This window comes from Gekko japonicus, unplaced genomic scaffold (assembly GCF_001447785.1).
Source record: "Gekko japonicus isolate JY-2015 unplaced genomic scaffold, Gekko_japonicus_V1.1 scaffold3440, whole genome shotgun sequence".
NCBI lineage: Eukaryota > Metazoa > Chordata > Lepidosauria > Squamata > Gekkonidae > Gekko > Gekko japonicus.
Genome location: NW_015176551.1, coordinates 107,339 through 127,343, shown reverse-complemented (window position 1 = coordinate 127,343; position 20,005 = coordinate 107,339). Strand labels below are relative to the sequence as shown.

Genomic DNA, 20,005 nt, shown 5'->3' with positions numbered 1-20,005 from the left:
CACGTAGTCTTCGAGGCTAAGCTTGGAAATAAATCCACTGTGTTTGTCATCCATTGGGAAGCATACTCCCTGCCCATGCAGGCATAGGTCTTATGTAGCCTTCAAAACAAAACAAGTGAAGTGGGGACTTGCGAGGAACATGCGGTAGCAGTTATCCCCAGGGATATTTTTGGGCAGGAACGCACAGGAACGGAGTTCCGGCTGGCTCCTGAGTTGGCCACGCCCAGCAGGAACTCATTAGCATAATAGGCCACACCCAATAGCAGAAACTCATTAGGATTGGCTACATTAGGGGTGTGTGGCCTAACATGCAAAGGAGTCCCTGCTACAAAAAAAGCCCTGGGTTTTGACAACAAACAAGGTAAACAGAATAAGAAGCAAAAGGTGGGTGTGGCTGGATGGCCACACTTCTGGTAACATGGGGGTGTGGCCTAATGTGCTAAGGAGTGGTGCTGTCAGGGTGTGGTCTAATATGATAATGAGTTTTGCTGTTGGGTGTGGCCTATTATGCTAATGAGTTCCTGCTGGGCTTTTCCTACAAAAAGAGCCCTGGATCCCATTCCCTCACCTTTGCTGCCTCCTCTCTCCCCCAATTTGTCTCATTCTCTCACTCTTTCTCCTTGGATTTGATTGGATTTTTTTTTTAGTTGCCGCTCACCCAAAGGCTCTTTCGGCGACTTATGATAGTAAAACCAAACAAATAAGATAAAACCAACGCTAAAACAGATGACGGATAGAAAACATTAACGTTAAAATGTTAAACTGTTAAAATACGTGGCTAGCACCGTAGGACTAACAGAACCCCCCAAAAAACTTGTGGATTACCCTCCAAAGGCAGACCTAAACAATTCAGCTTTGCACGCCCTGCGGAAACTAAGCAGGTCCGGCAGGGCACAGATGTCATCTGAGGTTGCATTACACAGGGGAGGGGCCACGATTGATGAGGCCCTTCCCCTGGTGGCAGTTAACCAAGCCGTCCTGACGCCAAGCACCTGCAAGAGGCCCCCAGATGATAACCAAAGGAAGCGCGGGGGGTTGCAATGTACCCATGCCTCCAGTTGTCCGCCTTTCTGACAGCGTTCCACATGTCCGCGCTGTGCACTTGATCACATGGACACCCAGTAGCATGGCCACACGTTCAGATGAAGTACAACAGAATCTCAAATTATGGACTGTCCTTGCTGGGTTTTGCTGGTAAGAGGCACATGGTAAGAGGCACATGGGATTCTGTGCACCTGACCAAACGCGTGTCAAGTGTCACTTGTAGTTGAGCTCTGAGACATTCTAGCTATCCAGATGCAAAGGTTACTAAGACCTTTGTCCAGATGTGCTCTGTCTGGCACTTCCAGGATTACACTGAATGCAGTTGTGTGCCGCGGGCAAAGCCAGGCCTAGATAGCGCACACCACTGAGATGCGCGGAGAAAGCACGCACCCTGCTTCATGGTCATGTCACCCCAATGGGGCTTTTCGGTCCCAGAAATGTTGGCAGCAGCACAGTGTATCTGATTTCTGGATCACCAAAGGATTACCGTTTCAGAGGGTAAGATGAGCTGGTTTGCAGTAGAAGGTCCAGAGCCAGTTTGGTGTAGCGGTTCGGAGCGCGGACTCGAATCTGGGAGGACTGGGTTTGATCCCCCACTCCTCCACATGCAGCTGCCGGTGTCACCTTGGGTCAGTCACAAGTTCTCTCAGTGGCTTACATAATTCCCCTCCCCTCCATTTGATCCTCACAGCAACCCTGTGAGGTAGGCCAGGCTGAGAGAGTGTGACTGGCCCCAGGTCACCCAGCGAGCTTCCGTGGAACGAGTGGGGATTCAGACCTCGGCCCTTGCAAATACTGGTCTGACATTCTTAACCACTACACCACACTGGATCTCGGCTCTAAAATATAATGAACTTCTTGTTTGGTGTGGTGATTAGGAGCGCAGACTCTAATCTGGGAGAACCGGGTTTGAGTCCCCACTCCTCCACATGCAGCTGCTGGTGTGACCTTGGGTCTATCCCAAGTTCTCTCAGAGCTGTTCTCTCAGGAGCCGTCCTCGAAAGAGGTCTCTCAGCCCCACCTACCTCACGGGGCGTCTGTGGTGGGGAGGGGAAGGGAAAGGAGATTGTAAGCCCCTCTGAGACTCCTTTGGGTAGTGAAGGGTGAGGTACAAATCCAACCTCCTCCTCCTCCTCTTCTCCTTCTTCTTCCGAGAGCCAAAGCTTCCTCTGTCAGGTGGATCTGGATAACAGTGCGTTATCATATACATCAGAGTTAGAACAGCCAGATTCGAACCCAGGAGTACCTTGGAGACTAATCTTTTGGCAGTCAAAGCTCCCTTTGTCTGTATAGCATCTTAAGTCACCGCAGAGAATAAATGTTCGCCGGGGCGGGGGGGGGGGGGGGTGTGGGCTGAAGGGACCCTGGGCATTGTATTTCTGCGGGCGGGCTGTGGAGGTCCCAGAGACAGAGAGTTCTTCGGATTGTCATACAACTTCAATTTCTATGATCCTTTGATGGAAACAGACCCAAATTGGTTGAAAGCACGGTGTTTTCGTAGCGGAGCGTGCAGCTGCCAGCTTTTCAACTGGCCCGGGACGCTGTGTTTTTTCACGGCAGACATTCTCAGGCCGTCTGCCGAGCTCTGGTTCACCAAACTTTATTTCTTTAATCTTCTTCTATTGATTTGAAATATTTCTTAGCCCCCCCCCCCCCCTTACGGAGCTCAATGAGAAGAGGCTTAAAAGTCTAGGGCAGTTTGGTGTGGTGGTTGAGAGCGGCGGACTCTAATCTGGGAGAACCGAGTTGGATTCCCCACTCCTCCACATGCAGCTGCTGGATGACCTTGGGTCAGTCGTGAGTTCTCTCAGAGCTGTTCTCTCAGGAGCAGTTCTTGAAAGAGCTCTCTCAGCCCCACCCACCTCACAGGGTGTCTGTTGTGGGGAGGGGAAGGGAAAGGAGTTTGTAAGCTGCTCTGAGTCTCCTTTGGGTAGTGAAGGGCGGGGTAAAAATCCAATCTCCTCCTCTTCTTCTTTTCAGTTTAGAAAAGAGACGATGAAGCGGGGACACGAGAGAGGTTTATGACATTACTAGGAAAAAGGCCTGTTGTGGAAATAAATACAACGAGATCTAGAAAGAGGCTCTGGGCGGGTGCCCCGGCCTTGGACACTCAGTGTCAATTTGCTGTGGCAACCTCAGCAGGGTATAATGACACTGAGTCCATTATTTTCTCCAGAGGAACTGATCTCTGCTACCCTAAGAACAGTTGTAATTTTGAGTAATCTCCAGCCCTCACCTGGAGATTGGCAACGGTGGTTCCTGAAACCCCACCCTCTCCAGGCTCCATCCCTCAAGTCTCCAGGAATTTCCCACCTGGAGTTGGCAGCCCTATCTCCTTCCCAGTCAATCATCAACCTACCTTTATTTTCCCCTCACTCTTCAGCTTTCCACCCCCCACACACCTGCAGCCTCTCCCGTGCTCTGAAGCCCTGACTGCTACGTCACATTGGCTGTCATACGGGGGCCACCTCAGCAGCATATAAGGATACAGAGCCCACCATTTTCTCCAGGGGAACTGATCTCTGCCGTCTGGAAAGCAGTTGTAATTCTGTGTGATCTCCAGCCCTCACCTGGAGATTGGACACATTTTACCTCAGAACAGCAAACTGTTTAGAATGTTAGAGGCAAAAGCCAATCAAGTCGCATATGCAAACGACCTCTGTGTTCCGAGGCAGAGGCCAATGAGGCTGCATATGCAAATAACCTCTGTGTTCTGACTGGCTATGGGGGGGAAGAGGAAAAGCAAAATGTTTAGAATGTTGGAGGAAGGACTCAGGCAAAGCAGTCAGTGGATAGGGAGACCCTCTGAATGATAGATCAGAGAGCGAACTGATTTTGGAGCGTGTGGAATGTTCTAGAGAAGTGCTACCACCATTCGGCTTTTATTTATAAGGGAGATGCCTGGGGTGGCGAGAGTTGACAAACAGAACTTTTTCTCCCTCTCCCAAAATATTAGAATTCAGGGGCATCCAATGAAGCTGATGGGCAGTCGGTTCAGGGCGGACAAAAGGAAATACTACTTTACAAAGAGTGATTAAAATGTGGAATTTGCAGCCGGAGGATGTAGTGATGGTCACAGGAATAAATAGCTTTAAAGGGGGGATTGGATAGATTCATGGAGGGTAAATCCATCAACGGCTACTAGCTATGGTGGCTGAGGCGAAGCTTCACATTCAGAGGCACTAAACCTCTGGATCGGAGAGCCAGGAGGCAACATAAGGCGAAGGCCTCGGCCTCTCTGCCCCATTGTTGGCCCTCCAGAGGAACTAGCTGACTGCTGTGTAAGACAGGATGCTGGACTAGATGGACCACTGGTCTGATCCAGCAGGGCTCTTAGAATTATGCCGCAATGAATTCATTCATCTTTAAGGTACCCCTGGACTCCATTACGTTTTTCTGGGACTGCCTCTCTTTCTGCCGATGTTTGCTGATGGACAGAGATTTTGAGGACGCCCTAAAGAAACATTCTTACACTGGAGATATGCTAGTTTCCCATCTATTTCCCTCCCATCTGACTTCCATGTGGACCTGTCTGTGTTTGAGCCGGCAGTACCATAGAAGGAAACCCGATCCGCTGTGAAATTCTGCTTCCTGTTAAAGAATCTTGTGTTTTAAAGGGTCGTGGTTTTTTTTTTTTGGAGGAGTGAAATGCAAGGTACACTTTTATTCACAAAGAGATAGAAAAGGTTAGGCCATGTTTGCTATCTCACTTGGCCCTTGAGGACCCTGCAGGACAAGTCACTGCAAAGATAATCAGTTGCCAAAGAGTCTTGAACAATTGTTTAATTTGGAGTGGGAAAAGAACGGAGGGGTGATAGTTTGCCTTTCATCCATTAAATATTGAGGGGACATATTTAATTAATCTGCACTCCACCTATCACCCCAATGGGCCTCCCCTCTATTTTATTCCCACAATAACCCAGTGAGGTAGGCCAGGCTGAGAGAGTGTGACTGGCCCCAGGTCACCCAGCGAGATTCTGTGGCATGAGTGGGGATTCAAACCTTGGGCCTTCCAAAGACCGATCTGACATTCTTAACCACTACACCGCACTGGATATCGCCCTTAGAATTTAATGGCTTTCTTGTTTGGTGTAGTGGTTAGGAGCACGGACTCTAATCTGGGTGAATTGGGTTTGAGTCCCCCCCGAAGGAATCTCAGAGCGGCTTACAATCGCCTTTCCCTTCCCCTCCCCACAACAGACACCCTGTGAGGCAGGCGGGGCTGAGAGAGCTCTTTCGAGGACTGCCCTTGAGAGAACAGCTCTGAGAGAACTTGTGACTGACCCAAGGTCACACCAACAGCTGCATGTGGAGAAGTGGGGAATCAAACCCGGTTCTCCCAGATTAGAGTCCGCGCTCCTAACCACTACACCAAACAGCAGGTGTGTGTGTGTGTGTGGGGGACACCCGTCCCTCTTAGCTATAAATTATATCACATTTCTATCCCTTCTTTCTCCCAAGAGATTCAGGGTTGCATCCGTGGTTCTTTTTCTTATAGTTTTTCCACATAACAGCCCTGTGAGGTAGGCGAGACTGAAAGATGGTCACTGGCCCAAGATCGCCCAATGTGCTTCATGGCAGGGTGGGAGATTTAAAACCAGGTCTCTCAGCTCCTAAACAGAGGATCTAACCATTAGACCACACTGTCTTTTTCACTGGGGTGGAGAGGCATTTTTGCAAATGCTAGCGTACAAACTCTTGCGATTCGACCCCGGATTCGGCATGGGAAACTGGAAGGTTCCTTTTATGCGAACATGAAGCAGTTGTGTGTTCTTCTCTGTCTTCTTTTGCTGTCAAGTCACAGCCGGTTTATGGTGACCCTGTAGGGTTTTCGAGGAAAGAGATGTTCAGAGGTGGTTTGCCTTTGCCTGCCTCTGCGTAGCAACCCTGGACTTCCTTAGTGGGTCTCCCATCCACGTACTAATCCGGGCCGACCCTGCTTAGCTTCCGAGACCCCAATTGTCTGGTCTATCCAGGTCAGGCCGTGTGTGTCCCAAGTACCAAGATTTCTGGGCCTTAGACTAGAGTTATCAATGGATCAGGAAAAAATTATTTGTCCAGATTTTTGTTGGGGGGGGGTTTGTTTTTGGACTGTTTGCCTGAAAATCTCGAAAAAGTTTTCTGCCGTTTTTCTGTCCCCAAATAGTGATAGAGAAAAGCAAGACGGTCACAGTCCACAGTGCAGTAAAGCAAAACGCGAAAAAGGAAACAGTGCAAAAAGTCCGTTTGTTTTTCCAGATAGACAATTAAAGAAGTCTTCACAAGGTAATGATGATGAAACTCTCCGGATTAACAATTTCCGTTTCGTAGACCCTTCATCAGAGATCAACAGCAGAAAGATGTCATTCCTTATTTTTCAAAGCGCAATCCTTCCATTCTCAAAATATACAGTTTCTAATCCATGCCATGGAATAAATTCTTATACACGTTTTCACAAAGCAGGGAGGTTGTTGCGATTAGCTTGCCTGCTTTGTGAAAAACGTGTATTAGAATTTATTCCATGGTATGGATCAGAAACTGTATATTTTGAGAATGGAAGGATTGCTCTTAGAAAAATAAGGAATGACATCTTTGTGTTGTTGATCTTTGATGAAGGCGCTGCGAAACGGAAATTGTTAATCCGGAGAGTTTCGTCATCATTACCTTGTGAAGACTTCTTTGATTGTCCGTCTGGAAAAAACAAACGGACTTTCGGCGTTACATGGAAATATAGACTTTTGTGATATGAACTGCAGCCATTTTTGCCCAGTTTCCTTTCTGTGTTTTGCTTTACTGTTTTTCTGTTCCCTCCTGTTTTAAAGCTGTACACATTGGGTGAACGCAGGTCTCTTCCGCACGGGAGGTGCCTGGCGATTTGGGGGTGGACCCTAGGGAGGGTGGGGTTTTGGAGGGGGCGGAGCCTAGGTAGGGCAAGGTTTGCGAGGGGAAGGGACGGCAGCAGGCTATACTGCCATAGACCCCACCCTCCAAAGCAGCCATTTCCTCCAGGGGAACTGATCTCTGTCTTCTGGATATCATTTGTAATTATGGCAGAACTTTGGGCCTAACCCGGAAGTTGGCGGTCCTAGCCGTACCCCCCAGAGCCGCTCCGGTCCACCAGCTCCACTCCTCCGCTCACGCGTGGCGCCGTCTCTCGGCCCCTCCCCAATCCCCAAGTTTTGGACTTTTCAGGACAGAGAGGCCTATTCTCGATTCTGGAAGGGGAGTGAGTGAGGTTGAAACACCCCCGGCTCTGTTTAGAGCTCCTAAACTGTTTACCGTCGGGGATTCTTGCAGGAGACATATGGAAGAGAACTGACCTTGTGTTCGAAAAGGCAAGGGAAATGTAGAGGAATTTAAAAGGGGGAGGCGGAAGGGGGGGCGAGAGAGAGGGAGAGACCGGGGAGGTTGCAAACTTTCTAAAGGGAAATATACAAACTCCTGCCAGCTGGGACAAATCTCAGGGGAAGAAAATTGCATTTTATTTTATTTTTTTTTGATTTTGCCATTTCTTTACAGTTTCTGGGAAACGAGAGAAACAGATTTTTTTTTCCAGCGATGCGCATCTTATGCGTCTCTCTCCATCTTCTGTCTTGCTCGGGTCCCCTTCCCTCCCCCTCCCACCCGGATTGTCTATTTTTAGGTTAGGACGGAAAAGCCGCTGTTTTCTTCCAACCCGGAGCTGGATAATTTGGTAAGGAGACGTCTTCTTTCTCTTGGTGTTTTCAAGAACTCCAGTCAAGGTCACAACCATTTCCCTGTTCTCCACTTTTCTGTTCCGCGATAACATCATGTCGGCAACTGAGTGGCAGCCGACAGGCGGTAGAGAAGGCTTATGAGAGGTTGGGGCCTGCCAATCACGAGCCGGCGCTGCCGTTATCGCCCACTGATTGGCCCAGCTCGGATGCCCTCCGGCAGCCGGGATGGCGAGAGGCGGTTGCTTAGCAACTGAACAACAGCGGCTGTGATTGGGGGAAATCCCTTGTTCGGAATCTCACTTGCGCTACGGGCGCGAGAGCCTTACACAAGTCCTTACCAGACACCCCATCTGCAACATCTGGATCGTGTTTACTTCTAAGTGAACATGTGGAGCACCCACACGCCTGTTCCGTGATTTGGGGGCGGGCTCAGTTAAAACAGGTTAACCCGAGGGATGTTTTCCAGATGTTTAAAAGTAATCCGCCTTCCAATTGGGACCTGTTCCAAAACTGCAAGTTTCTAGTCCATAAGTAGCTTCAGAGGTAATGCCAAGCCCGGATCTGATGCCGTATGGACCAGCCCTTCGATTGTGGGCGTCCCATTCTTTCTTCTGTTCGGAGTCAGTTTCCCCACAATATCCAGGTCGGCGGCAGTGTTCCCTCTAAGCTGAGTTAGTGTGAGCTAGCTCACAGTTTTTTAGCCTCTGGCTCACACATTTTTGTCTTAGCTCAGGAAGGACGGCTCCAGAGCAAACTATTTTATGCAGTAGCCAAATCGCTCGCTCACAACTTTAATGCCAGTGGCTCACAAAGTAGAATTTTTGCTCACAAGACTCCACAGCTTAGAGGGAGCATCGGTCGGCGGTTTGTGTTTCCCTTCTGAATCGGGAACGCAGTGTTCTCTCTAAGCTGAGTGAGTGTGAGCTAGCTCACAGTTCTTTAGTCCTCCGGCTCACACATTTTTGTCTCCGCTCAGGAAGGAGGGTTCCAGAGCAAACTAATTGATGCAGCAGCCAAATGGCTCGCTCACCATTTGAATGCCGGTCGCTCACTGAGTAGAATGTTTGCTCACAAGACTCCACAGCTTAGGGGGAGCGTTGATTTGAGGCCGGATGCAGACCTTCAGTTGACGAAGAAACACCAAGCGCAGCCACAATGCCACTGGAAATGACGGATGCTGCCAGAGTACGTGCAGCCATTTTGGGGAATGCCGGGAAAAGTTGGGAATGGGGTTTCCCTGTTCCTGAACTTCCTCCCCGCCTTCTGATGATGGATTTCCCATTGCATTTTTCTCGGCTTGCTGTGAAATAGCTTCAACCTCGCTTCGAGCCAGGGGCGTTTTTGTGGGTACGATGCGTTCTACGCACCATTAAAGAGCCCCCACTGCAAGGATCTTGATATCGGTACATTTCTGTGAGAGTACAGGGATATTTGACATGTATTTTTGCTAGTGAGAGGCAGGGGGGTGCAAGGCCGGATTGAAACACGGCACTGGCAAGGCCTTATTGCAGGAATCCCCAACTTGGCGCCCGCGGGCACCCGCCAATGCCTTTCCTGGCGCCCAACAAGTATTTTAAGGGAGTTGGGCAGGACCAGGTGGTGTCAGAATTCCAAAGGTGTCTATAGGCTCACAAAGTCGAAGAGGAGACCCCTGCCTTACCACACTGCGGCGGGTGGATTTGCCGCTTCCCACGCCACGTTTCAGTCAGTCCGAAGACCTTTCATTTGGATTCCTAAAAACATGCTTTTCCAGGGTGTCTCCACAGATTGAGAGGGGTGTGAGAAACATCAGGGGGTTCGGCAGCGCACTATACAGCACGGCTGCTGCACATGCGGGCCTCTGCATTTTTAAAACACCCACATACCTGTGTCTGATGAAGCTACCGGGTTCCCAGATGCACGTACTGAGGGGTTTAAAGATGCGTTATGCAGAAGTCAACTACCTTGTCTGTTTTATAGCCCGAGCTGCAGCATGCTTACTCGGAAGTAAACCTTCCTATTAGCAATGGGGCTTACTTCCAAGTAAACATGCAGGGAATGTGTTCTGTTTCAATCTGTTCATTATGCTTCAGAAACAAGCTGATCTTTCTTTCTTTCTTTCTTTCTTTCTCTTTCTTTCTTTCTTTCTTTCTTTCTTTCTTTCTTTCTTTCTTTCTTTCTTTCTTTCTTTCTTTCTCTCCCCCTCTTTCTCTCTCTCTCTTTCTCTTTCTTTCTTTCTTTCTTTCTTTCTTTCTTTCTTTCTTTCTTTCTTTCTTTCTTTCTCTCCCCCTCTTTCTCTCTCTCTCTCTCTCTCTCTCTTTCTTTCTTTCTTTCTTTCTTTCTTTCTTTCTTTCTTTCTTTCTTTCTTTCTTTCTCTTTACAGATGATCCAAGCTATCCAAGTTCTGAGGTTCCACCTTCTGGAATTAGAAAAAGTAAGTTACCTCTTGCGAAAGCTATAAGATGCACTTTTCTTCTCAGGATGGGAGCAGAGATTTGGCACGCCGGCAGGAGATGATTTCTGCTTTATCCGGAGCAGCCTGAATGGGGTCCCTCTTAATTATTAATTCATTAATTAATATAATTTGTGCCCGGCCTTTCTCAAAGTGACTTACATCCAGGCCCGTAGCCAGGGGTTTGTGGCTCCTGGGGCAAATATTTTCCTGGTGGGGCTGAAGTTCTCAGTGCAGAAGGAAAAGCCATTTAGCCAATAGGAAGCTGTGACCAGGATAGATCTCTGAACTGCAAGCTGTCAACCACTTAAGATGACAGTTCTCAACTGCTGCAAGTTAATCACTTCCGCCAGCCTAAGCAACAATTCTGCTAACAAGCCGGCAGGTGGTGGGGATAACTTTTATAGTCAAGAAAGCTAGCACTTAGGCAGGAAAACTCTCTGAAAGAAGACCAGTTTCTTGACACAGTTAGAAGGGACCCCAAAGGTCACCTACTCCAACCCCCTTGCTCAGCACGGGAATTAATCAACGACAGCCCACCACTCTGCTTACAGAAGTGCACACCATTTAAAAATTCATAGGGAGCTGTGCCTTTAAGAAAGGGGTCAGAGCCCCCCCAAAGCCCCACTGTAGTTACGGGCCTGCTTACATCATTCTCTCCTTCATTTTTACTATGAGGTAGGTAAGTTAGGACGGGAGCACGTGACTTGCCCAAGGTCATCTGGTGAGCTTCTCTGGCACAAGTGGAGATTCGAACCCGGGTCTCCCAGGTACTAATCTGACATTCTTAGCCCCCACACCACACTGGCCACAACTGTTCGTGGCCACGACCGTTAAGACTGAACTGGGTTGTATGAATCCCATGTTAATAAAATTTTTAATCCTGCCATCCAAATTCTATGCAGAGGGAAACGGGTTTGGCTTGCGTGATACACACATTTGCCGCATTTGCATGTTCTCTCTTGGCTTTACCCAGGGCTCTTTGTGTAGAAAAAGCCCAGCAGGAACTCATTAGCATAATAGGCCACACCCAACAGCATAAACTCATTAGCATATTAGGCCACACCCCTGACAGCACAGCTCATTAGCACATTAGGCCGCACCCCCATGTTACCAGAAGTGTGCTCATCCAGCCACACCCAACTTTTGGTTCTTATTCTGTTTACTTTGTTGTCAAAACTCAGGGCTTTTTTGTAGCAGGAACTCCTTTGCATGTTAGGCCACACACCCCTAATGTAGCCAATCCTAATGAGTTTCTGCTGTTGGGTGTGGCCTATTATGCTAATGAGTTCCTGCTGGGCGTGGCCAACGTGGGAGCCAGCCGGAACTCCGTCCATGTGCGTTCCTGCCCAAAAATAGCCCTGGCTTTACGTAATTGATTTCCTCTTTTAAAATACCTTTATGAATTATTTTGGCTCTTGTGGATTGGAGGCGCCAAAACCAGCCGTCAAACGTCTCCCCCGAAGAGCATTACGCTCACAAGATCAAAATCTACTGGTGATCCCGGGCCAAAAGGAAGATCGGCTGTCTTTGACCAGCGCCAGGGCCTTTTCGGCCTCAGCTTCTCCCTGGTGGAACTATCTACGTGGAGACATCCGCGTCCTGTGGGACCTTGTACAGTTCCTCAGGGCGTGCAGAACAGAGATGTTCCACCGGGCCTATGGTTGAGGAGAGCCATGGGTTCCCGTCTCATCCAGCCCATGACCCCCGCCCCTCATGGGGAATGCCATCTTTTATAGTCAAGAAAGCTCGCACTTAGGCAGAAAAACTCTCTGAAAGGAGACCAGTTTCTTGACACAGTTAGAAGGGACCCTAGAGGTCACCTACTCCAACCCCCTTGCTCAGCACGGGAATTAGTCAACGACAGCCCCCCATGGGGAATGCCATCTGAGACAGCAGGTTGCTTCCGCTGGGTTTATTTCAATCACGACTGATTGTCTGGTTTTAAATTAATTAATTTATATACTACAATGTATGCACTGGGGCTGCGGTGGCTCAAGTGGTTAAGACGCTGAGCTGCAGACCGGAAGGTCAGTAGTTCAGCAGTTCGAGACCCGAGTGCCGCATGACGGAGTGAGCTCCGGTCTCTGGCCCCAGCTCCTGCCAACCTAACAGTTCGAAAGCAAGAAATTGCAAGTAGATAAATAGGTATTGCTTCGGTGGGAAGGTAACAGCGTTCCGTGCACCTCGGTGTCTAGTCGTGCCGGCCGCATGACCACGGAAACATCTTCGGACAGCGCTGGCTCTTCGGCTTGGAAACGGAGATGAGCACCGCATCCCTAGAGTCAGATTCGACTGGCTTTCGAGCAAGGGAGACCTTATGTACTACAATTAATTGAACTGAATTGTATTTTAAATATGTTGTGTACTGACCTGAGCCTTCCAAGGGGAGGGCGATTTAGACATTTAATAAATAAATAGATGAATTTTTGAGCTCCCGTCCGGCTTCTGAAATTCCAGCAGGCATTGCCCATACCCTCCAGAGCATGAGGACTGGAAACATGGACTTGAAATAAATGAAAACTGAGGTTCTGAGAAAGAGGATTCATGCACCTTACCTAGGGTTGCCAGCTCCGGGTTGGGAAATATGTGGAGATTTTAGGGATGGAGCCCTGAGGGGGGTGGGGTTTGGGGAGGGGAGGGAAGAAGAAAAAGAAGAAGAGTTGGATTTATACCCTCCCCTTAACTTGGAGACTCAGGGCGGTTTACAATCTCCTTCCCTTTCTCTCCCCACAACAGACATCCCGTGAGGTAAGTTGTGCTGAGAGAGCTCTGAGAGAACTGCTTGTGAGAGAACAGCTCTGAGAGAACTGTGTCTGGCCCAAGGTCACCCAGATGGCATGTGGAAGAGTGGGGAATCAAACCTGGTTCTTCAGATTACAGTGAACTGCTCTTAACCACTACACCACACTGGGACTTCAGTGAGGTATAACGCCGCAGAGTCCACCTTCCAAAGTGGCCGTTTTCTCCAGGAGAACTGATCTCTGTTGCCTGGAGATGAGTTGTAATCAGTGTTCCCTCTAAGGTGAGTTAGTGTGAGCTAGCTCACAGTTTTTTAGCCTCCAGCTCACGCATTTTTGTCTTAACTCAGGAAGGATGGCTCCAGAGCCAACTAAGTTATGTGGCAGCCAAGTTGCTCGCTCACAACTTTAGTGCCAGTAGCTCACAAAGTAGAATTTTTGCTCACAAGACCCCACAGTTTAGAGGGAACATTGGTTGTAATCCCAGGAAATCTCCAGCTGCCGCCTGGAAGTTGAACTCCAACATCAACGTCCGTGACACAAATAACGAGGAGTCGATAAAGATACGTTTCAAAGCCATTTACTGTAGTAATTCTGTAGAAAATTCCCTTATCGCTCACACGCTAACGAATGCTGCGCAACGTAAACAATCCGTTTCACAATATTTGCTTCATCTGCGCATACGGTAATCCCAATTCTTATCAATCACTGCTCATCAACTCTTGAAGGAAAAATCCCCATATCGACTCTCTAATAACAGAAGCCGAGGTAAATGATTCTGCAACATATCTTTATTGACGCTTCGTTGTTTTTGCCACGGACGTTGTTGCTGGATTTCCACTCCCTCCCGTGGTCTCTCATTTTTGGCTGCCTTACCTGGACGTTGGCAACCCGAGCTTACGGCCTATCATTTTTGTCTTCTGTGAAGCGGTAGTGTTCGCACGGCACTGTGTGAAGCCAGCGGGGGTGTGTGTGCATGCCCTCATTGTTTTAAATGGCATGCCGGAGCCCCCTCCAGAGGGGAAACGAAAAATCCCAAACTGTCGAGTTCGTTTTCTCCTTTTTTTAAAAAAAAAAAAGCTATCCTCAAGCAACATGAAAGTTTGCAAATAATTTCCCCTTTTCTCACTCAGTGCGGCGACAGCTGGCTCCAATTTTGAACAATCTCATCTGATGGGGGGGGGGGGGGGGGAGAGAGAGAGGCTTTACAAATAGATTCCAAGCCTCGTTGGCTGTTCTGTTCTGTATTCTCTACCGGGCTCTGGATCAACGTGTGCGGGTATCCTGGCACTAGAATGCTAAGAGTGCTCCCCCCACCCCGGGGACAATCATACCTTCCCCCCCCGTCCAGCCAACACCTGTCTCAGAACCCCGAGCAGGAGGCCAAGAACAGGGTGAAAAGCCAAATTTGTATTTATCATCCCCGTCATTGGTTCGGCGGCCCCGTCCATCTGCGTATCTCCCAGCAGACGGGATTTTAAAAAAATCTCCCAAACCTTGTTCAGAGTCATTGGTTTAGCGAAACTTCGGTGCCGCTGCCGCCGGAACCTGCCCGAGGCAGCTGAGAAAATGAAAACGATTTTAAAAAACAAAAAACAGCAAAAGAGATTAATTAAGATCCGATGATATACTGATAGGGTTGCCAACTCCAGGTTGGGGAATTCTTGGGAGATTTTGGAGGAGGAGGAGAAGAGGAGGAGATGAGATTTATACCCCACTCTTCACTACCCGAAGGAGCCTCAGAGGGGTTTACAGTCTCCTTTCCCCTCCCCTCCCCACGACAGGCACCCTGCGAGGCAGGTGGGGCCGAGAGAGCTCTTTCGAGGACTGCTCCTGAGAGAACAGCTCCGAGAGAACTTGTGACTGACCCAAGGTCACACCGGCAGCTGCATGTGGAGGAGTGGGGAATCAAACCCAATTCCCCCAGATTAGAGTCGTGCGGAGGGACCTCACCTGGACACACTGTCATTGGGTCCACCCTCCAAAGCAGCCATTTTCTCTGAGGGAATTGATCTCTGCTGTCTGGAGATCAGTGGTAATTCTGGGGGTGTCTCCAGGCACCACCTGGAGTTTGGCAACCCCACCCTCCAACACTCTCCAAATCCCCAGGAATTTTGGCCACCCTAGCTTGTTATAGAGCCGGTGAAGCTCAGAGACACCTAAAAGCCATTCGGTGATGTGAGATCTGGCCCTGGGGTGGGTGGGGTGAGGCCAGGGAAGTCAGGGATTGGCTACCACTCCTCCTGAGGGGGTAACTGATTTATTTATTATATATATTTATTATATTTGTATCCCGCCCAATGTTCCCTGTAGGCTGTGGAGTCTTGTGAGCAAAAATTCCACTTTGTGAGCTTCTGGCATTAAACTGGTGAGTGAGCAGTTTGGCTGCTGCATAAATTAGTTTGCTCTGGAGCCCTCCTTCCTGAGCGGAGACAAAAATGGGTGACCCGGAGGCTAAAAAAACTGTGAGCTAGCTCACACTAACTCAGCTTAGAGGGAACACTGATCCCGCCCTCTCCACTTTTGTCAGGCTCAAGACGGCTAACAACATAGATATAAATAAATGCATTAAAGCTCCAATATACATACTAAAACCAGCATTCCATTAAAATCACAATATAAACGATCAATACACTGCACCTAGCTGTCATGCCGATGGCGACAATACACTCATCAGCTGTAAGCTTCTTTTCCAGGGACGATTCCCAGACTAGCATCCACTGCCCTGGAGGGTTTTTTTGTCATCTTCTGTGCGTGGAACAGCGGTCACTGCGGGTGCGAGGGGGGGGAGGTATCTGTGAATTTCCTGCATTGTGCCGGGGGTTGGACTAGATGACCCTGGAGGTCCCTTCCAACTCTATGCCAGTTTGGTGTAGTGCTTAAGTGTGCGGAGTCTAATCTGGGAGAACCGGGTTTGATTCCCCACTCCTCCGCTTGCACCTGCTGATGTGACCTTGGGTCAGTCACAAGCTCTGGCACAGCTGTCCTTGAAAAAGAGCAGTTTGTGTCAGAGCTCTCTCAGCCCCACCCACCTCCCAGGGTGTCTGTTGTGGGGAGGGGAAGGGAAAGGAGTTTGTAAGCCGCTCTGAGACTCCAAGTGAAGGGCGGGGTATAAATCCAATCTCTTCTTCTTCTCTATGATTCTATGAGTTCTGCAAAACTTCTGTAGCTCTGGGTCCTTAAGCATGTTTTTCAAGCAAAAAAAATATCATTTTTTTGACGTAGAGGGAAAGCTTCTGCCTATATCGGGAGCATTTCAGGAAGCAGAATTTCTGTATCTGAAAGTAGACCAACTTACTAAGCGTCATGGAGTGGTCAACTTGTCTCTGGGATGTATTCTTTCGTTATGTAGTTGGGGGGAAGGGAGGTGTCTCATCATAACAACAAATCCCACATAGAAAGCTAGCTCTCAAGGAAAAGCTTCGCCTTCTCCCTGAGTTGCTAGCTTTCTATGTGGAAGAATTTTCTGAATGGAGCGGCGCTCACTCATATGAGCTTCCACTAGCACCCCGAAGACTTGGCGCAAACTCATCTTTAGCATATGGGTCCTGAAAGATGTTGGAGGATTCTGGGGTTCTGAAATTCCCCTGAGCTGCTGGTTTTCTCAGCCTTCATTGTGGGATTGCCAACCTCCAGGTGGGGCCTGGAGATCTCCCACTATTACAACTTTTCTCTAGACCACAGACATCTGTTCCCCTGGAGGAAACGGCTGCTTTGGAGGGGGCCGGACTCTATGGCATTATACCCTGCTGAGGTCTCTCCCTCCCTCCAAACCCTGTCCTTTGTAAAGTTCCCTCCCAAATCTCCAGGAATTTCCCAATTCAAAGTTGGCAACTCTGTCTGCAAGTCCTTCTGGCTGCCACTGCTTGGTCAGTGTGTAGGTGTGTCGGGAAAATCCTGCCTCCTCGCCACTAACGGAACAAGCTAGTTACCCGCTCAATAAAACCCTGTGTGCGAAACCCGGTAAATCCCTTGTTAATGTCGTAATTAACCCTTTGATTCACACAGTGGGCGCCTGCTTGGGGGGGGGGGACAGACCCTCTAAAGCCAAGTTTTAATCTTTGAGCATTGTGGATAAAGTGGGGAAGAGGGATTGAGCTTGGAGGAGGGAGAGAGGGAGGGCGCTGTGTTGATTTGGGGGGTAGAGTCGTGCAGAGATGAAAAGGTCCCGCGGGTGACCGGGAGGGCCTTGTTTAGCCACCAGGCGTGAAACAAGCAACTGGCTCAGATTTCCAACGTGATTTAGATCCTGTTGCATGGACTCAAAGCACATTTGGTCCCCTTTTGTTTTGGGGGTCTAAAATAATCTGAGGTGAGTGACAGGTGCCCCAAGAAAACATGCAAGATCTATGGCTAAGAGCCAGAGAATCCCACCTTCTCTCTTTGAAAGAGAAAAGAAAAAGGGGCTCTAGATCTCGTTGTTAAAGGGAGAGGCTTGAAAAGGTGATATGGAGAACCCTAAGAAATTAGGAACGGGGACTATTTCTTTACATGACAAGTGATCCAATTGGGGGATACGCTGGCAGAGGATGTAGTGATGGCCGCAGGCATAGACGGCTTTATAAGGGGATTGGACAGATTCATGGAGCAGAGGTCTATCATTGGCTACTAGCCATGGTGGCTAAAGGGAACCTCGGCATTGGCATTCGGGGCAGTCAACCTCTCTGAACACCAGTGACAGGAGGCAACATCAGGGGAAGGCCTTGGCTTATGCTTTGTCTGTTGGTCCTCCAGAGGAACTGATTGGCCACTTTGTGAGATAGGAGGCTGGACTAGATGGACCCTCAGTGGTCTGATCCAGCAGGGCTCTTCTGCTGGACCTCCAGAGGATCTGGTTGGCCTCTGTGTGAGACAGGATGCTGGATGAGATGGACCCTCCTTGGCCTGATCCAGCAGGGCTCTTCTGATGTCCTTATCAAGGGAAGGCCTCGGCCTCTGTGCCCTGTATGTTGTTCCTCCAGAGGAACTGGTTGGCCACTTTGTAAGACAGGACGCTAGGCTAGATGGACCACTGGTCTGATCCAGCAGGACTCTTCTGATGTTCTTATGGACTTTTGTTCTTAACCTCCACATTCCATTGGTTTTTATCTGATAATAATTGTAAGGTAACATGTCAAGTTGCTAAATTCTGTACATTAATTGTCAAATCACGGGACTTACACCATCAAAGCTCTTACACCAGTTTGGTGTAGTGGTTAAGTGTGTGGACTCTGATCTGTGAGAACTGGGTTTGATTCCCCACTCCTCCACTTGCACCTGCTGATGTGACCTTGGGTCAGTCACAAGCTCCTGTTCCTGAAAGAGCAGTTTGTGTCAGAGCTCTCTCAGCCCCACCCACCTCACAGGGTGTCTGTTGTGGGGAGGGGAAGGGAAAGGCGTTTGTAAGCCGCTCTGAGACTCCAAGTGAAGGGCGGGGTATAAATCCAATCTCTTCTCTTCGTCTTCTTCGTAAATTCGAAAACTTTTTATTACTGTATTTTATGTTTGACTAAACTGTATGCTGGTCTAAAGACTGTAATAAACAAAAACCTCCATATTCAGAGACACAGTCAACTTTTGAATCCCAATGCCAGGAGGTAGTATCAGGAGGAAGGCCTCGACCTCTCCGCCCTGTTGTTGGGCCTCCAGAGGAACTGTTTGGCTACTCTCTGAGACAGGACGCTGGGCTGGATGGACCACCAGGGCTCTTCTTAAGTTCTTATGAAGGCCTCTATGCCTTGTTGTTGGCTGTCCAGAGGAACTGGCTGGCTACTCTGTGAGACAGGATGCTGGACTAGATCGACCATGGGCCTGATCCAGCAGAGCTCTTCTGACGTCCTCATGAAGGTCTCAGAATATAAAAGGAGCCCTGCTGGATCAGACCAGTGGTCCATCTGGTCCAGCATCCTGTCTTCTACGTTACAATCCCAGCATGAAATGAAGTACCTGATAAGGAACCCGATGGGAAATTACCAAATGGGCCCGCAACCATCTAGCCGATGCACTCTTCTATTTAATGGGGTTTTTTGTTGTTGTTCCCCGGTGCTGTGACAGGTCCACGACCTCTGTGACAACTTCTGCCACCGTTACATCACTTGCCTCAAGGGGAAGATGCCCATTGACCTGGTGATAGACGACAGAGACGGGGGCTCCAAATCGGACCTCGAAGATTTCGGCGGATCTTGCGCGAGCCTCTCTGACCAGGTGAGCCGCCCAGCTCCGTGACCTCCCGGCCCCACGAATGATTTTGTGAAAGATATTCGTAGAAAAATATGCTTTAGCGGAGATTAAATTGGCAGAGCAATGACAAAGAGTTTGAGTCCATGTGTAGTATACTGAAAAGAGAAATACACCATTTTGGTGTAGTGGTTGAGTGCGCGGACTCTAATCTGGGAGAACCAGGTTTGATTCCCCACTCCTCCACTTGCACCTGGCTGGATGACCTTGGGCAAGCCATAGTTCTCTCAGAGCTGTTCTTGAAAAAGAGCCATTTCTGTCAGAGCTCTCTCAGCCCCGCCTACCTCCCAGGGTGTCTGTTGTGGGGAGGGGAAGGGAGAGGAGTTTGTAAGCCGCTCTGAGACTCCTTTGGGTAGTGAAGGGCGGGGTATAAACCCAATCTCTTCTTCCTCTTCTTCTTTACTTGAACAAACAGGGAAAAGGTCAAATGGGATTTGACGCAACAAACTCTAAACCCTACATGTTTTAGGGTTGCCAGCCTCCAGGTGGGGCCTGGGGATCTTCCGCTTTCACGAATGATCTCCAACTGGAGAAAATGGCTGCTTTGAAGGGTGGACTCTATGGCCTTGTACCATGCGGAGGCCTCCCCAAACCCTGCCCTCTCCTGGATCCACCCCCAAAGTCTCCAGGTATCTCCCAACCCAGACCTGGCAACCCTAATATGCTTACAGCTAGAAAACTACATTAGAAGAATGGCGTCTCTTTTCCATGCAAACAAAGACAGGGAAGAGACCCCAAGATGCAAAACAGCCAATACTTTGATTTTTCCAATCACGCTAAAGTTCGGGTCATTTAACTAAGAACATAACAGATGCCAATATTGGATCAGGCCAGTGGCCTAGCCAGTCCAACACTCTGTCACACAGTGGCCAAAAATACCAGGTGCCATCAGGAGG

At 49.0% G+C, this 20,005-nt stretch overlaps 1 protein-coding gene across 1 annotated transcript in view; it reads left to right on the top strand.

The window, feature by feature from the left end:
* LOC107124085 (homeobox protein meis3-B-like) overlaps window positions 1-20,005 on the top strand; it is an 82,256-nt gene that overhangs the window by 20,535 nt on the left and 41,716 nt on the right. Inside the window, exons 4-6 of the mRNA XM_015427474.1 lie at window positions 7,667-7,717; window positions 10,084-10,134; window positions 18,927-19,076. Of these exons, the coding sequence (XP_015282960.1) occupies window positions 7,667-7,717; window positions 10,084-10,134; window positions 18,927-19,076 (252 nt within the window). The remainder of the gene's footprint in view (window positions 1-7,666; window positions 7,718-10,083; window positions 10,135-18,926; window positions 19,077-20,005) is intronic.